Raw genomic sequence first — 19,702 nt, 5'->3', positions numbered from 1 at the left:
ATGTTTACGCATTTGCATCTGTCAGTATATGTTTCTCTTTGCAGTGTTAGGTTATCTTACTTGTACTCTGTCCAGCCATGTGCACAGTGACATAAAAAGGCATCTCAGTCTGGACTTAACTTGAGGAGAAATAAATCTTGCATATGACATTTCAAAAAGTTCTTTTATATCAGTTTAATCAAGAATCGTTAACTTTGGATCCATAGAAGTCTATTAATAGATTAGATGTTGGCTAGTGTGTGTTTCATTGTGTTTGCAGCGCATGGACTGACACAGTACGTAGATGTTTTCACTTAAAATGATCTTTTATCACCTAAATTTGTTTTTGTTGCCGATAGACTTTGAAATGAATAGCATAATGGCACAATAAACTGTAAATCCCTTCTCTGTGTCGGCCCATCTGTTTACCCAGAAACCACTTCTGATGCAGCCTATGTATAATTCAGCTGTGATGAGGAAAAAGCTGGCAAGCTTTTCAGACTTTGTGGTCAACACAGGGTGTGTGTAATGTGTTTACAAGAGTGAGTGTGTGTGTTGCTAATCACAAACTCTGTCACAAACCTGCTCTTGGAGCCAGTCGCTAGCCACAGCGCTGTGGTTCTAATTAACAGACTGGGGCATTGTGCCCACGCCGAGCCTTGTTTGAGTCTTGTTTGAACCTTTAGTGTATCAGTGTGTGTTTCTTTGTGTGTGCCCGTATGTAGTGTTGTGTGTATATTCGTGTATATCTGCTCCACACTATGGTTTCACAGAGGCAGGTTATTTTATTATATCTTGGTTTCTTTCCCTAACCCCCAGACATCCTTGAGATGTTTCATAATGTGGGGAAAACACCCAAGAACTCCCCCTCTTTTCTGTCTTTATGCCCTCTCTTCCAAAGCCCACTATGCAGTGCTGTTCTGTGCCAGGTCTAGTTAGCGAGTGTATTTGTCCAATTACCCAGGGGTTTAAAGCTGCCAATCATGCGGCGATGCCACATCGTAAAGCCTCATTTCTGAGCTGTGCTCTGTGCCTAAATAAACACCTGAATAAACACCTTGGTAATCACTTCAGTCCACACCTAAACACACACAAATACACCTTAACACACAACTACTACACACACCTTGCATACTCAGCCACCCATCGTGTGGACCTGGTCTCAGGCCAATGCCCAAAGCCGTGGTCCTGCTGTCCGGTGTGATTAGAAAATAGAGAAAATTATGATCTAAACATTCCAACAAGGTTTATCAGTAGGCAACGTGGAGCTGTTAGGAAGTGATGTATGGCACTGTCCAATTCGTTAACAATAAATCTGTCTCTGTTTCTTTCAACCCTTCTCTTCCTTCATCTCTCTCTTTCTGTTCTGCTTGGCTCCGATCTCTTCATGTGACTCCTCTTATTTATGGCGCTATTATTTATTGTGGGCATTTATGAGTTTGCCTTTGGCCACACTTTGCAAAGCATGCTGGTGATCCCATTCATCAAGACCCTGGCTTAAAATTTTCAATAATGACAGGGAATTGTGATCCCACAAGGCTGGGAATCCTTTGCACACTGGAGGCAGAACAACATTTTCTTAAAGTACCAGTGCGTATATGATTTAGTGACAACCAGTGATGAGGCTGCGGACTGAAACCAACTGAATAACCGCCCCTTACTGTTCACTTTCCAACCTTGTAGGAGAACCTGTTGCCTTCAGGTGCTACTTCTGACAGGGGCCACAGTGCCACCAGATTCAAACATTTCAATGTACAATTGTGAAAAACCAAGCGTTTGGTTTGTCCTTTGTGAAGGGCATATTCAAAGCTGGGCTCAGACTGCAGGAGTATTAAAATCTTACCCTCCCCGATATTGAAATCCATTATATTATTTTGGTATCGCGTCGGATCGGTGTGAATGTCCAGCTTCACGTGACCTCATATGGAAATTGATGTAAACAGAATAGGGAGTGCTGGGCAACAACTTACTGAGGCTGAGGTGGTGGTAATGCAAACTCTAATCAAGCCAGAGGAAGAAGAGCAATTTGCTGCACTTTGCAACAAAGTAAAACATTTTATGAATGTGGACGTAAAAAGGGTTGACGATACTCAGACCAGTGTCTATTCTTCTGCAAGAACTGGCAGTGAGATTTCCATTGTCAGTTTTAGTATGCTAGCCAACATTAGCCTCAGCGGCTCAAATGATTACCATTGCTTGACAACATGAATCTAAAAACATGTTTGATATTAATCGGTTCGGCCTGTTGACTCTTTCTACACATATTGGGAATGCAATATTACATTTCCGCTAATTGATTCCCTTAAATCCTACACGCTGGTCCTTCAGATATAGTGAGCAAGCTTTTATGCAGATGGTAGCGATCAAAACTTTTAACATATTCCCACTCACACTTCTCGCCAAACTCTCTATTCTTTTGCTCCTTTGCTGTCTCAGGAGCGAGTGATCGAGAGCCTCCGTGAGCAGAAAGACCGGGAGGACAGGGTTCGCCTGGAGGAGCTGGAGCAGATGAGGAAGGAGAACCGGGAATTAAAGGACAAACTCGCAGCTCTGCAACCCCAGAAACTGTCTCAGACCCAGGCCTCTAACCCCAACCCAACCCAGAACCAGAGGCCTGATGGAGAGGTCAGTATGGATTGATTTGGACATTAATGGTGTGTTAGCTATGCAAAATTGAATCCAAACAGTAAGTTGAAAGTGTGTGATGTGCACACTCAAGACTGCTTCTCTGATATGTGCGTGGACTGCTGACAAACAGCCATCAATACAACTACTGCACTGGTTGTAATACACTGCTTGTTCCCTGCATTTAGACTGCTACCATCTGCAGTAACAGTAATACCATTCTTTCCTCCCTGTGAGCATCCGCAATATTGTTAGCAGCTCTCTAGCAAAGGCCTGCCTGCACTTTGTCCCACAGGATAAAGGGATGAATAAGAGAGAGTGATTTATGGACGTAAAAGATCCCTCTATCCCCGTCCGGGTGCCAAGTCAGAGGCCTTTGCTGTCTTTTTTCTCTCTCTTTTTCTTCTCCCAGGCTTACAAGCCAGGGCAGACTCTTGCCCTGCCAGAATTTATGAGAATGTTTTCTTTTACACTCATAAAAAGCGTATACACACACACTTCTCATTCCTGCGAAATGATATCTTGTTGAATGTTGATGCGGCACCACATGAAAGTGACAGCAGCTCAATGACTCTTTGTAGCAAACAGATCCACACTCTGACAGAAGTGTTGCCATAATTGGACTATTTTGTGCGCTAGTCGGCAATCAGACCTGTTATGTAAACTTGAATGATGTTTGTGTGTTTTTATGTATTCCTGTATGCTTGTGTGTGTTCCCCCGTGTGCCAGTGCGTGCATGCCAGCACAAGCGCAACTGTCGAGGGGTGTGCGTGTATCTGTGAGTGTCTGCACGTCTTCAAACGTACCGGTGGATTTGATCCTGTTGTGGGGCAGCATTGGTCGTCTCTGGTATTCAATAGGTCAAAGGTGAACGGATAAGCTTCCTGAGATTAGATTCTGATCAAATTCATCCACAGATACACACCCAAGTGGACATTCACCTCAGTGCACTCAGACTTCTTCTTCTACTTTTATCGTAAGAAGTCAAATCCAGTCTATTAGGTACGATAAAAGCTTTACTTCAAAGCGTTGAAGACGGCAGTAATCCAGCACCCATAAAAAAATAAAACGCAAATGGCTGTTAAATATTAAAATGTTCCAAGCCATAGTCTTTGTCCCAACAATTGCATTCCTCTTTGTCTTGGCAATTACCTGCCTAATACTTTGGTTAAGATGGTGGAAAATTGCCTGTCCATTTTTTATTGCAGACTGAAAACTACACCAAAAAAAAAAAAACTATAAAAGTTGTTGTCCCTCCAACAGAGAATGGACATGGGCCTTCTGAGGGTGTCCTGTGGTTTCTGGCAACAGAATGTTTTTAGTGGGGGCCTCTGGGTCCTATGACTTGAGGAGAAGGGCCTCTGTGGATCATACCACAGATACACAGAATTGGGAACTAGTGAATGTGGAGGCTAGGTCAACACCTTGTGCAACATGCTAAAAATCATTTTTGTGTGTGGCTGCATCCTGCTGGGGATGGCTGCTGCCATCAAGGAGTGTCATTGCTATGTGGTGGGGGTGCCTGGTCTGGTCTAGGTGGGTGGTACATGTCTAAGTAACATCCACACGAATGCCAGGTCCAAATGTTTCCCGATCAAACATTGTATTGTCACAAGATGGTTAATTTTAATTTCTCTGGGCAGTAGTTTTAATGTTGTGGCTGATTGGTTTATAGGTGGTCACATATTTACATATATATCCATTTTTTGGATGCTGGGCTTCACATGGGCTAAAGTAAATGCTGGAAATACTTACATCAGTCCAGTAAGTGTGTGACTGTATTTCAACCCTAGTTTTTCATCAACAACCAAATATCTCCAAAAATGGGGGGAAAAAAGTGGATGAGTGTGTGTTTTTTTGCAGATATATAGCAATGATATGATTTACTTCGCAGATGTAGAATGTAGAATGTACACCATGGACAGTATAAAGATTTATAATGTCTATGGTGTACACACAGTGGCCCACTCACTGATCCTGCAGCTGTTTGTGTTATTGACTCAGTCAGGCTGTTAGCGGAGCTTTTTATCTTGACCTCAGAGCTCTGTTGACTTCTCTGCATCCTCATCCTCATCCCATAAAACAGTATTTGTTGATTCCGAGTTTAATAAAGAACTTCTGGAACCAAACACCGGCTCTTCAAAGAGAAAAACATTAAAGAACCTCAGGGAAAGCAGTGACCTTTGCAGAGAGGGTACGCTTAAATCAGCGAGGAGGCACCACACCTTAAAAGACTTTTGAGTCTTATTCAGGAGGCAATTTGGTCTTTTCAGACTGGGCAGATGCCAAATTGCCTTACCTTTTATTTATATCTTCTTTTTTTATTTTATACAGAGATGAGTCTCATCAAGCATTGGTATAAATAAGGAGACCGAATGCAGTCACGTCTAAGCTATTAAGGCAGATATGACCTTTTTAGGATTCAAAGGATATTTTAAATACTTTTCAGCCCCAGTGACGCTGGGTAGCCTCTGACCGGGAGTTAAATAACTCCTGGTGTCGAGCCATGTGGCCACACATATTAAACTTATTTTGCAATATTTACACTCAAGTGACATTTCCAGGAATGATAATAAAAATCGGACTGTATATGAAACCATATCTTTACTGGCCTTTGCCCTCCTGTCATAATATCACAGATTCCTGTAGGACCCGCGGTACTCTCGGCCTCTGCTTTCCACTTGTCTTTGTTTTCCAGAGAAAGAACATAACACACTCTGGTCCACTTAAGCCTAATGCGTTTTATGCTAGCTAAGATTTGGCTCGATGTTTGCAGGCGTGGAGTGTGAGACGAGGTGTGGAGGTAACAGGGTAAGACGAGGTAATGAAAGATCCTGCTTGCTATTCCAGAGGCCCAAGTGTTACCCCCCGTATTTTTTTTTTCTTAAACAGTGGCATACAGTGACAGGCATGTGAGGCTCGACATGGTCACATGTTGCCACATTTAGTGTGTAGAGGTTAGTTGAACTCGTGTAAATATATATGTCTGTTAAAGAGGTTCATCTCCGTGCACCTGTTTGTGAATGAAACAAAACAGAAGCCATACACCGACCAGCCAAAACATAATGACCACCTTCCTAATATTGTGTAGGTCTCCCTTATGCCTCCAAAACAGTTCTGGCTCGTTAGGAGAATGGACATGGGCCTTTTGAGGGTGAACAAAGGAAGGCCTGTGGTGTCTGTTAACAGAATGTTGTTAGTAGGGGCCTTTGGGTCCTATGGGTTGAAGAGAGGGGCCTCTCTGGATCATCCCACAGAACCTTAGATAAGTTTAGGATCTAATGAATCTGGAGGCCAGGTCAACACCTTGTGCTGTTTTCATGTTTTTTGAGTTGTTCCTAAACCGTTTTTGTGTGTGCCTGTGTCAGGCTGAATCCTGCTGGGGATGGCTGCTGCCATCAAGGAGTGTCATTGCTATTGGGTGGTGGTGCCTGGTCTGGTCTAGGTGGGTGGTACATGTCTAAGTAACATCCACACGAATGCCAGGTCCAAATGTTTCCCAGCAGAACACTGTATTGTCACAAGATGGTCAATGTTTCAGTGTTCAGCTCACTTCATCTGTTAGTGATCACAGTGTTAAGCCTGACTGGTGTATGTCTACAAAAGCATCATCACTGATGTTTTAGGTGCATATCTTGACATTTACAGATGTGTTCTTGCAACACTGCCTCATTAGGCATCCGTGCATCTGAAGTGCAAGAAATAAGACCTGTGAAACACTCAGTTATGCTCCATAGGCTGTGCCCACAGCTGTATCTCCCAGATACAGGGACCAACTTGTGCATTTTGTCTATCTGGTGGTTTTGTCATAATTGGAAAGAGCCATTTGTTCAGGTTGGCTCAAGGTAATAGTTAGCAGTTGTTTTTTTATTTTATTTTTTTGTCTTGTGACAGACTCAATACATGTACAGTCACAGACATATGCACACCTTGTAATAAACTGTTCCGGGTGTGCTTGTGCATGTCTGCTTGCATTGTTAAATGTTGCTGGGAAAGAAATATTTTTATATGCGGGTATTGCGTGGACCTCCCCTTGTGTTGGGGACACAAAGGCATGTCAGCGTAAGTTAGAGGGTTAAAGTTTAATATGAAGACATGCTTTAAAGCTAGGGTTAGGTTAGGTTATGGTTACGGCTGTGGTAAATCTCCAGGAAATTAGTGTAGTGATTGAAACATGACTGCGTCTGTGTATATAAGTGTTTGTGCACATTCACTTGATGATGTTTAAACGAGTGGCCTCAGCTGTCTCAACAAGTTAAACAATCTTCACAAACACAGTAGACAGAGAGAGAGAGAGAGAGAGAGAGAGAGAGAGAGAGAGAGAGAGAGAGAGAGGGAGAGGGAGGTAAAGCCCAAGAGAAAAAGGGGAGAAGGAGATAATTCTAGGTTACAAACTTCCTCTGGGATATTTTTCTCAGAGAAGAATGGATTCATCAGTGTCACTGCTTTTTTTTTTTTTCTTAAATTTTAAAAAGAAATGTTTGGTGGTCTCATAAAATCACAGCCAAACAGAGGGAGGGCCAAACAGTAATTTTATAATGATAATGACTGAACTCCAAACTCTACGTGAAGGACGCCCCAGGGAGGCAACTGATGGATGCAAACCACACAAAAGCAGACAGCGGAGCTGGGTGGTGGTGGTGGTGGGGGGTGAGGGTACAGAAGCCTCGTAGTCAGTTCATTGACTTAACTTTTTGTTTTCAGGAATGCCGATGCAATACAATGTTAAAATATGGAGACCAAAGTTGGTCCTAAATTCGTTTTTATTTACATCTGTAATATATATATTGTTTTTGTATTAACTTCTAGGTGCAAGCCAAAGTAGATGGGCTACCTGCCGTCAGCCCTACGGTAGGTTTTTTCTCATTTTTATTTCTGTTGTTTGTGTATAACATGTTACATATAGGCATAATTTGACTGGAATTCTATCACAGTGTGCAAACAGTTCCAGTATATCATTACAGCGATTATTAAGCTACAGTGCAGAACTTTTGTTTCACCTTCTGGGAGTGAGAGTAATTACATTAGCATGGTTGACATATGACGTAACTCTAAAGTCTACAGTCACTTGTCTTCTTTCAGTGCTTTCCAGCAAAGAAAAGCCACACCAATGGTAATCTGTTGCCGTTTCACCCCAGTAATATGGGGAATCAATAATCTCTTTGTAGCACACAGTTGGTTAGTCTTTGGACATTCAGGGGTTTGGTTGCCTAGGTCACCCTCTTGTGTATTTCCAACCCCAAATTTTTCACCAGACGCTCAATCAAAGTCATGAATGGGATCTCTCTGACGCCTCAGGCTTGATGTTAATTCAATTTGGTACCCATCCACTTTGCGTCGCCAAATGTTTCCCACCTGTCATTGACACAACTCACTAAATTTCATCATTCCGTGGTCTCTTGTCCCCACATCTCTGCTAATCTATTCCTTTAGCATCAGACACTTTTTTTGATGCCTCTTTGATTCTATTCCATTCTATCTGAGAGGTTGGATTTATGGAAAGTTACCTGTGTAACTCTGGTTTCTTGCCCCCCTCCCATACTCCTAGTTGCTGTAGACTGTTGCTGCAAGGGTTTCCCTTTTCAGCACAGGCAAACTATACATTACCAGCCAGCGCAAAATGGTTTCCACAAAAAACAAACAAACATTTAAATCTCCAGTATACTGCAAAATACAGAAATATATACCTGGTGCTGATATGCATAATCAGCAATGTGTGAACATGTTGGGCAAGGGCTTCAGTGTTATGTGTTTGTTTATATAGTCCTGCACTGTATCTTAAAGTCTGGTGTTGCTCTAATGATATGAAATAAATCTGCTGGTGATTCTGACAAATCCAAATCTGTATACTGTACAGTATACTGCACATGCTTTGATACTGCCTGAGTAATAATATGACCAGCTGACATATATGCAATATGTGGCTCTCTCACCCCCCCCCCCCCACAACATACACTACAGAAGACCCAAAACATGGACGAAGCAGTCAGGCTGTGTCCAGACATCACAGACCGCCTCAGGCTTCTGGAGCAGGAAGTGGCCCGCTACAGAGAGGAATCTGGGAAGTCACAAGCGGAGGTGGAGAGACTGATGGGAGCTCTGAGGGATGCTGAGATGGACAAATCGTGCAAGGAGAAGAGAATCACTGATCTGGAGAGGTGAGGGTGAAACATTTGGTGACACGCACTTCCATCACAAGACACCATCTGGGTGTCCTCAGAGAGCAGTGTCCTTCCATGTGACCGGATCTTTGTAAGATCTCAATTCATTCCTAAGTGCTTTATTTATAAATGGGTAATCCACGAGATATAAACTGTCTAGATTGTGTCCTCCCAGCACTTGAAACCACTTCCACTTTGTCATGCTTTTTGCCTGATGTAACCGCAGTAGAAATAAAAGTGACCTATTTTCAGTAGATGTGCCATTTTAATCATTTGGCTTAATGTCTTATTATTTGTTTATGTCTATCGATGTCTGCAGACCTGGGTAAGTAAAATATACTCTGCCTGCTAACCATACCATCATCATGTTGCTAACACTGTTCATAGCCGTCCACTTCATATCACGCCATGACTGTTGGGTTGATTTGAAACTTTCTCAGATACAGTTGGAAATTGGGGGATTTTGGCTCGAATCTGATTCTCAAGGAGCTCACATTTGACCGTCCCACTGGGACGGTGAATGCACAATCCATTTAAAACAAACACAACGAGAGACTTTATATGATTCTTGATTTATATCTCCGGAGGCGTATAGTTTCTCCGTTGTGTTGACTTCCGCAAAGCTTTCTCCGCGTTTCATTGCTATCAGCAGTGCTGTCATGTGTGTGTTTTTCCCCTCATTTCAGATTACTCACGAGTTGTTTTACATATGTGTCTGCAAACTCAACAGATCAGATGTTTTGTTTGTGTCTTTGCATTACTGTAAATGCGTTCATTGAATCTGTTTGTGTGTGGATGAGTGTGTGTTTTCGAGTTTGCCAGGCACCCAGCCAGCGGCATGCCAGTGGGAGGTGGTGTATCCAGCCCAGACACTGGGTGTTTATACTACTCTGTTTATTACTGGCACTGTGCTACTCAATTATCATCTGATTTATGGATTGGCATGCTGCGTATATATGTACCCAAATGAGTGGTTGTTTAGTGCCAAGACAGAGGTACTGTATGTTAGTGTTTGTGCACATGAAAAAGAAGCATAGACAGACAGCCGTTTGTTTTTCTATTTGTTCCTTTTAGAGAGTACGTACCGGTATCTGTAGCTACTTGAAACACTTATAGTTTGGTATGTGTCTGCATATGTGGATTAATGGCAGATCAGCCTGCGCTGGTGAATCGCCAGCTACAAAGAAGAATCACGGGCACGAAAAATATGAAACCAATCATTTTTAACGCACATTGGCCCTGTCAGGTGTGTTAACACCAGCTATGGTTCTGAATGGTTAAGAATCAATTTGGACGGGCTGCATGTGCTGGATCCAACATAGTTTCCTGCCTCATTCATTACCCATTTTACAGACTCTCCACTCTGGCACGGAAACCACGTATTGACTCAAACTCTGTGGGAACGAGTGAGCATAATAGCAATACAGTAGCTCCTGCAGAGTTTGTTCACACAGTTTACTCTGTTTCCATGTATGTGTGCATGCGTCATGCCTCTACCTCTGTGCCACATGTGTAGGTTGTTCACGTGCACGGGCCGCACGCGCTCATGTTAATGGTATACGGTAGTTTCTGTCAGTGTGCCTGCAGCCGTTTCTAGGCCAGGGGCGTTTGGGAACTTTGGAACAGTTTCTTTTCTTCTAATGCTCGTCCATCTTATTGTGGTCGGGTCTCGCATTAGTGTCAGCCGGTCACTCTTATCGGCCCGACCCCTCCCTCTGGTCGGCATGCGTAGATCAGAGGTCAGATGCAAGTGGGCCACAGCTTATGAGAGAAGGTCGTATGCTGTTACTTCAAGCGTAAATGGAATTAAATGTTGTTTTGTTAGTAGTCCACGGGCACACATTACACGGTTGGTTAGTTATCATCTGACTTTTTTATTGTTTTTTTATTTGGCAAAATAGAATGAATGGAAGAATTTGTATGTGTGTGTGCGCACATGTGTTTGGTAAAGAGCCTGGGCGGACGAGCGCCTGTGCGCTGATTGGACTTCTGTGTCGGAGCATGCGAGATGCAGCGTGTCTGGGCAGAGGATGAATGTCTTTTTAATCAGGGTGTTTCTGTTGGAACTCAGTCAGATGGCCTTTTTAACCACTATCTGAATGGAGGGAGCAAAGAACAGATGAGGAAATAGACACTTTCTTATCCAGTTAGCGACGCTGCAGAGAGAGCGTTAAAGATGGATGTTGCAGGTCATTGCAATAAATACTTTCCAGCGCAGGGGAGACTCGCAGCTATTTCACAGATTAGATATATCCCAGTGATCTACTGTAAGTTTATGGCCGGTGTTTTATTTACTGTCATTAGTGTACAGTAAGTAATCAGTTACACTAAACAGACTATGTGGAAAGTCTCTCTATCAGCTGTTAACACTAATATTAATAGTTGTATTTGTTAAATAGAGCTCTCCAAGCCATGGCTACGGACCTCTTGGGCATGTTTGTGTATATATGATGGAATAAAATGGAAAAAGTTGTCCTTCCTGACATAATAGGGGGTCAATTAAGTGCAACGTCAGTTAATCGAAACATGTCAGGTTTTAATTAAACATCAGGGCTAAGCAAAGACAGAAAGTCGAGCAGTAAATTGTGACGTACGCCGCATACGTACACGGTTTCTTTTTTTTTTTTTAGCATACATTTAGTGAATATAAAGCCTTGTTTCTTTTTCCTCCGCTCCTCTTCCCATGGGTGTATAGAATTAACTAGTGGAATTATTTTGTAAAGTTTTCTTCCTAATGCTTTTACGGCCCTGCGCTTTTAAAGTTTAGCCCCCATAGTGTGATGTGGGGGCTCAGCTTTGACAAATAAATCAGCCTCCCAGTCTCACCATACCACAGCTACTGACACGAGGTAAGCACTCTGGTATGTAAGGGAGGGTTTCAGGAAAAGGGAGGCGTGTGTGTGTTTGTGTGTGTGTGTGTGTGTGTGTGTGTGTGTGTATACATACATTATGTATGTACAGTGTGTTTACGGGTCTGAGGTGAGACTGAGAGGCACACATGTTGGTAAGGGACTTGGAAATCTTGGATCTTTCTATTGGAAGGGATCAATAGTTCTTAGCTAACAAGTATTCATACACTGACAAAAAAAAGCATTTGCACACACACACACACACACACATGTATAATTATTGGCCTTATCCCTACGTCCATAATCAAACTCCAGATGTTGAGTGCATACCGAACACACACCCATGTATGCACGCACGCCAAAGCACACATAAGAGCCTCTGTATATAATATTTTTTACATGAAAATGTTTGTAAACTGTTTTATGTTTTTTCTTGCAGGTGTCCATAGGGAATTTAATTATTTATTAAAAAAAATTCCCATCACTTCCTGATTTACTGTAGGAATATAAACCGGTTGCACCTGCAACCGAGAAGACCGTCATAACACAAATACATAATCATCATCAAAAATATGTGACATGCATATGAAACGTATTACTTTCCCATTTGAACATGCAGACACGCAAGCAGTCCCGCCGCCCGTTTCGCCGCCCGTCGCACACACACACAGACAAAATAGAAAGGCAACACTGAAATGGTATTTGCGCAGCGATAAGCCACGTCTAAGCACCATAAAGCATCCATCAGTAATAAAAATACTTTTTTTTCCTGAATCGCTCAGCGCTGCTTCAAGACAAGCGCCTCAGATAAAACTTCAGACTCTCTGTGTTGACCCAACTCGTACACTTTCTTGCTTTCCCCTTTTTTTCTCCTTCTCTGCACTCTTTTTTGAGAAAAAAAAAAACTAAATATATATTTACTTCAGATCATATCTGCCTGTTATTCAATATATTGTGCAACCCCGAGTAGGAACTGCCCGAGTGTGTCTCTGCCTGCTTGAAATCAGAGGATTTTGTTCCACTCTGCTGTTTATTAAAAGAGACGAGGAAGAGACAGAGTAAGAATTAAGAGTTATGAAGGGAGGGATACAAATCTGGATTATTTATTTTTTTTCTTAAAAGGTTATTACTTCTTTTAACCTTTATTTACCTGGGAAAAGCCAACCAAGAATGCATGCTCTTTTCCAGCTACACCCTACTTAATATTCCCACGTTCAGATTTGGTAGTGACTCAGTGACCGCAGCTTCCTGCCGCCGGCCGCTCAGCACCTCCACCGAAGCCGTTCAGTTGCTCTCGATGCCTTGCTCAAAGGCTCGCAAGCTGTAATCCTCGAGGGAGGTCAGAGGGCCGTTCATTTGTTTTATTTTTCCCAAACGGATAGGATAAGGGGAAAAAAAAACAAAAAAAAAAAACAGACAGACGTTGGGAGAAAGAGGAAAAATGATCCTAGTGAAAATGGAAAAAAAGGCTAAGAGATAAAGAAAGCATCATAAAAATGTGTGTAAAGAGATACACAAGGGGAAAGAAAAACAACAAAAACTGTGCTTTCCTTTGACAGCCAGAAATAAAGCGGAGCTGCTTATGTTGGACGGAGGATGTGTGGAGGGCTCCAGGTGGAAGAAGCAAAAGGAAATGTGAAAAATTACTTATTATGCTCAGCTTAGGAAAAGGGCTGGACTCGTGCACACCATTCTCTCTCTCTGTCTCCCTCACTTCATCTTTCTTAGAAATGTCACTGCAAAAAAAAAAAAAATACTGCATCCCCCCCCCCAAGAATTTACTTATTTCAGTAATCAACAAATCACAGTTTCTCCCTCATAGTTTCCACACAAAGACAGCCCAGCCCCGTCTGCTCCTAATTCACATTCTCCGTGCCCTCATTTGCCTTCACATTGGTCTAAACACTTCATTTCGCACTGATGGGTTGATGAGGGTGTATCAGCTAACAAACGGGACCAGCGTGTCCGCCGGTTTATACACCTGTGCCAGTAGCGGCTGCGTGTGATAGCTGATATGCCCCTCATGGCAACGTTGCTCTCCATGGACATGCCTCTGAGCTTCTAAAAACACACACACACAGACATCAAAGATCAGTATAAACAGGTTCTTCCTCTCCTCCCCCTCCTCCTCCTCCTCCTCCTCCTCCTCCTGGCTGTGTGTGCATGAGATACTTCATTCTTAGCGGAGCTGAATGATAAACCTTATTTATGCGCCGCTTTTCAAGGCCCGCTCATAAAAATGATAAAAACTCGTAAAATCAACAATAGGGTGATTGTAAAAAGAAATAAAGCTACAAGCCAGTGACGTGAAATGGCAGACTGTTCAGACCGCATGTGTGGTTTTCCGAAGGGGGAGTAATAACAGATATAAATATTGATAGAAACGTTGGCTACTCCCCTTCTGCTCTGTCTTCTCTTATTATAACAAAGAATTCCTCAAAAGTTTTGCGAGGTGCCGTCGCGCATGTGGCAAGGTGGGACTCTATAAAAAAATGCATCATCTTGTTTGATGTGTTGCACGCCGGCGTCGCTCGTAAAAATGCACACACACAGGCCGTTCTGAAGGCTGTGACAGCAAATATTTGCCTGCACGTGGGGGCAGCTTGTAGGTTTTGCCCAGAGTAAACACACCAGTGTGGATACGGAATAATAATGTGGCGCATTTTAGCAGCTGCTTGGTCACAGCTTGTTTACAGTGTTGGAGGGTTTCTCTTAAGCACTAATTTGTCACTGTCAGCTTCTTCGTCTTTTTGTGTGTGTGTGTGTGTGTGTGTGTTTATGTCCAACTGGGAGCTCAGAGATGTGTGTTTTGATTGTGTTTATCTATATTTTTTTTATATACATAATCGCATGTGTGTGTGGATAGATCTGTTCTGTGTGTTCGGTAAATGACAAGGAACGCGTCTTGGAGCGTGGAGGTAAATACACAGCCATCCTGGCTGGTTAACACACAGTTCTGCTCTGTAATCAGCGACGCACAACGCTGACAGCTGATTTATTAACCATGTTTCTGTCTGTTTATACACTTCAGCCAATTTATTTTTGGTAAACACGCGCCGTTGTGTTTGTGTGTGTGTGTGTGTGTGTGTTGGCATACTCCTATCTTCAAAGTTGCGCGCATCTATTTTTCGGGAATGTGCGTTTGAGTGCATGCGTGTGCTTGCGTCTCCTGCCGGCATGTGTTTGTGTGTTTTGTTGTTGAAAGATTTACACAGCAGTGTCTCACCTCCATCAGTCAAGTCCCGTCTTGTCGCTGTCTGCCACGTTAGTAAGACTAGACACACACATGCAGCCTTTGTCTTCACCTGCTTCGCTGTGCACGCTGTGGATCTGCCGTTTTACCCGTCCGACGCTGAATACAGGCCTTGTCTTAACTGGAAATCGTTGGCTTTCTTGTTGAAAGCATTCATTTGAGTCTCTCTCTTTACAGTGCCCACAGACAAAGACAGTTTACTTAGCTTAGACTCAAAGCTAGCATTGTAACTTTTAAATTGATGCTCACCAATCTGTGACATCTGCTTGTTGAAGCTTTTGACAAACTATATCAGTTGCATGATGTTTCTCCCATTTCTATGCCCCCCACAATAATCCAACGGCCCTGTTGTTGAAGTAGTCCCTCTTCTGGTTCATCTTCACCTTTTGAATAGATAGTCTCAGGTCACCTTCAAGCACTCTTTGATGTGATGCCGAATTTCTAGATGAATCCATATCTGCAAGCAGTCACAGAGGCAGCAGAGCAACTCCAAACTCCATAAAATTTCCACCACCGTGTTTCACAGCTGATGTGAGGTTCTTCTCCTGAAAAGCTGTCTGTCTTTGGTCGTGGTACCAAACATGTCTACTGTTGCTGTGGCTAAGCAACTCTGTCTTTAATTCATCCGTCCGGAGCACATTATTCCATAAGTGGTGGTCTTCGCCTTTACATTTGCTGGAAAACTGTAGTTTGGCTCTAAAAGGCTTATTGGACAGCAAATTATTTTTCCTGGCACACTTCTTAAATCTGTGCAATCTCCCTCTGATTGTAGACTTCACGCACTCTGACACCAACACTTGGGAGATTTACCTGCAAGATCCCGTAATCATATTTTGGGGTCCACGGAGACTTCTTCGCTCTGAGTTTGCTTCGGCAGCCAGTCCCGGATAAATTCGAAAGCTGTTTAAAATCCAGCGCTCTTGTCGATGGAAAGATCAATTACAACTTATTTTGAGATTATTTTAAATCCCGTAACGGACTCGGCATCCCCATCCTTTCCCCATAGGTTTTAGAGAGCGCTTTAGATCTTGGCGTGGTGACACCACACACTTTAACAGCAAAGAGAAATTCAGACCAAAAACATTTCACTGTTTAATGCGTCAATTCTTTGACAATGTCACCTTTTCTAATAGGATCAAATGTTTGCTTGTCCAAATATGTCAAGAAGGCAAACCATTCACTACATTTTCACATGACTGTACACCATTGTCATATTCTGTGAAAAACAAATGAATGTATTGAGCATTGATGACATTTTCTTCATCAATCCTTCCTCCATCTGTTGTCATCCATTTTTTCTCTCTTTCGAAGGCAAATTAAGTCTCCGAACATCCAGAAGCAGACGGTGCCGGCAGAAATGAGAAAAGACGTCCTGACTGATGGACACCCGCACTCTTTGTCGCAGGTTTGAACATATATACTGTATGTGTGTGCGTGTGTGTCTAAATTTAGATTTCTTGATGTTTAATGAAGCAGAGAGTTCAGATCAGCTCATACTCATTTCACCTGCCCTCTTGTCTTTTCTTTTCCTCAACTCTTTTGCAAGCAATTTCCCAGATATCTTTACTCCTCTCTTTCCTCTATCTCTACACATTGCTACGCTCCTTCTTTGTATAATCCCGCTCTTCTCAGCAGAGAGATCCCTGTTCCAGTCCTGCATTGCTCTCCGTCTCTTAATGGACCTCAGAGTCAGTGCTAGGAACATTAGTTCATGGAATAGCAACAAAGCAAGCCAAGTGAGGCATCTTGATGTGTCCTTTCTGACGCACTGTTGTTTGTGTAGTTGTATACCAGCTTGCACGCCAACATGTCAGCTGAGAGCTTGACTCTTGTGTGTTCTATATACTAGCCCAGAGAGCTGTGCTTGCTGAGGTGTTAATATTCAGAGTGCAGCCATGCCAGGTTATCCCCACGGGGCCGATGAAGTAGAGTACCCCTCTCTGTACCTCTTTGCCAAACAGAGCAAGAGTCTCTCTCCGTCTGTTTTTGGTAGAGCTATTTTGCTATTTCTGTGTATCCTGGCAGGCAGCATCCAAAGTCCTATTTCTGCATCTAAACGGTGTCTGAGAATCACAAACTGGAAATAGACGCGAAGCTGCTGCCAGGTACAGGGTCAAGCTGGAGAGCAGTGTCAGGGAGATAGAGTGTGTCTACACAGTGAGTCGTACGGGTGAGTTGTTTTTGTAGTTACAGTATGTATTCGGCATAGTGTAAAATATTGACCAAAGGAAATACTGCTGTTTGAGCAGATGCAGGTAATCAATCTCAAGTTCCCGTTTATTGTCATTGAACTGTGATGGCCCACCCTCCTGGTTTCCTGTGCTGCTCGGTCTTGTTTCGTCTGGCAGGAGCCTTGGTTGGTCATCAGAGCAGCTGCCTGCACCTGAGAGTGGCTGAGGTTACAAAAAGCCTTGCACTACCAGAATGCGCTGCTCGTTCTTATTTTGCAGTTTCAATCCAAGGGCCTCCGCAACTTTGGAGAGTTTACTCTGTGCTGACATCTTATAAACTCTCTCGCATACTTTCACTCATCCACACTTGTTTTGTAACACTGACCCATTCTGGATCGCAGCACTTAAAATATTTGACAATGCGTTCTGGCTGCACTAGCGGCATGCCTCCGTGGCAATGTCAACAATAAACTGAAATATTTAAAAAAAACAATTTATCAGACTGAAGAAATTTGGTACAAATATCTGTAATGTTTATGGAATAAGTCCTTATTTTATTGACCTTATTTGCTTTTCCTCCAGTGTCAGGATAAGGTTGACTTTCAGCAGAAAACACAGTCATGTCCTCTCAGGATAAATTCAAATCATGTTGGTCGTTCCCTGACTTTTAGTTTTGAACATTGCCAGGGTCCAAAATGTTTGACCAGGCCCATTTGCCTGGGCTGTACTTTTCATGTAGAGCTGATTAACAAACGCCACTTTTGATGCTAAGTTAAGCCGGTGACGGTAAACACTATACCTTCTAAATATCTGTATGTTAGCACTGCTGTGTTGAACATGTTCCCATTGGCATTTCAGCCCAAAGCGCAGTTGTGACTCAGTGCGGACGCACAAGCAGTTCATCCATTCATCTTCTGTAACCGCTTGTCCTCTGAAGGGTCGCGGGGTCTGCTGGAGCCTATCCCAGCTGTCATCGGGCGAGAGGCGGGGTACACCCTGGACAGGTCACCAGTCTATCACAGGGCTAACACAGAGAGACAGACAACCATTCACACTCGCATGCTCACCTACAGCCAATTAAGAATCACCAATGAACCTGATGAGCATGTCTTTGGACGGTGGGAGGAAGCCGGAGTACCCGAAGAGAACCCACGCAGACTCAGGGAGAACATGCAAACTCTAGAGCTGATTAACAAACACCACGTATGATGCTAAGCTAAACCGGAACCTGGAACATTCTTGCTGTGAGGCATCAGTGCTAAACAACCACGCCACTGTGCCGTCAGCACTTAACATAATATTGCAAATCATATACAGTACCAAAACCTTCCCTTACACATATTTATGCCCTTTCTGTTCAGCAATTTCTTCTTTGAGGTTTTCAGTCTACATGCTCAGATACAGTATGTTTTTAATTGTCTCGTATGTTTTAATCTCTACAATTTCTCTCTTCAGAAAAGCAACCAGAAACTAAGATGGACAGATAATTGTAGTAGAGTGATAAATATTTATTTACTTATGTTTTGCCATTCTTCCAAGCTTGGTAGCTACAACAAAAATTAAATCTGAGATCAAAAGTTACTATGAGCCTCAGGAATCACTTTTACATTAAAATTTTTTTTTTTTTTTGTAAATTTTACCAGACACATAATACAGTGTGTAGTTAGTGCAGGTTTCGAAAGAAAAGTATAACAAACCGTCAGTCTAACTTTGAATAATACTAATAAGGTATAAATACCAGAGAGGTGTTATTGTACGCCACATGATATATTTTCATATAATGAACACTAAAAACATTAAAATTACTACAGGAGCAGTATGTTAATAAATAAAGTAGCAGCAAGATTTTAAAGTAAGACCATATACTGTACAACCAGCCCACCGTCTACCGAGACGTTGAGCCCTCTGTGATATTGTGTCTGCTCGGCAGCGAGACTGTGTCGTGGCCTCTGCCTCCTTTCTTCTGCTCTCTCTCTCTCGCTCCCTTTATCTCCAGACCCATCAGGAACACAGCACGCTCCGAGGGTAAACACACACAAACAAACTCTCCCCATCATTCCAGGACAGTTTATGTGGGACCGAGTGATAGCATCTCTTCGCTCCATTGTCTCCATCGCGCCATGCTGCACTTCACAAACACAGAGAAAACACACATCGGAAGTATTCACTTCAAGCGTTCACACAGGCTTTTTTATTTCTCTTTTATCTGTAACGGAGAGGCATCGGGAATCCTTGCTACTCCACTCTCTTTAGAGCTGGAATCGTAGAAATTCTTACTGAAATCTGGTAGCACATTTTCCCTCACTCCAAGATTGTTGCCAAAGTGAAACTGTATATGAAACGTCTGGCCCTGCGCACGTACTTATCATATTTTCAAATTATGAAACGTGGAGCTTAAAGTTTGATGCCGCACACAAAACAGTTGACTTAGACAAAGACAGATGTGTGTGTGTGTGTTTGTAAAGCGGAGGATCGTCGATGCTGAAAATGTGCATTCTTTCACTCTCCGCTCGTTCATTTAAGTGGTTGTAATCCCTCCATCAAAACAGAAAGTGCCAGAGCCATAATGATCCATCCCAGGGGCACTGGGTGATGATTGGTGCTGCAAAGGCAATTATCCTTCCACTGCTGTCTGTGTCTCTCTTGCGCGTTTTCCCATTCTTT

The 19,702-nt window shown here is 42.8% G+C and overlaps 1 protein-coding gene across 1 annotated transcript in view; it reads left to right on the top strand.

Annotated features, from left to right (window-relative positions):
- The window catches only part of LOC311494077 (ERC protein 2-like), a gene marked incomplete at both ends in the record, with an annotated part of 113,134 nt that overhangs the window by 53,754 nt on the left and 39,678 nt on the right, over positions 1–19,702 (top strand). Inside the window, 4 exons of the mRNA XM_084552933.1 lie at positions 2,416–2,604; positions 7,414–7,455; positions 8,554–8,762; positions 16,179–16,272. Coding sequence (XP_084409059.1) covers positions 2,416–2,604; positions 7,414–7,455; positions 8,554–8,762; positions 16,179–16,272 — 534 coding nt within the window. The remainder of the gene's footprint in view (positions 1–2,415; positions 2,605–7,413; positions 7,456–8,553; positions 8,763–16,178; positions 16,273–19,702) is intronic.

This window comes from Chelon labrosus (genome assembly GCF_963514085.1).
Source record: "Chelon labrosus genome assembly, chromosome: 10".
NCBI classification, from domain to species: domain Eukaryota; kingdom Metazoa; phylum Chordata; class Actinopteri; order Mugiliformes; family Mugilidae; genus Chelon; species Chelon labrosus.
The sequence above is the reverse complement of the archived record's forward strand: the minus strand, read 5'-3'. Positions and strand labels throughout refer to the sequence as shown.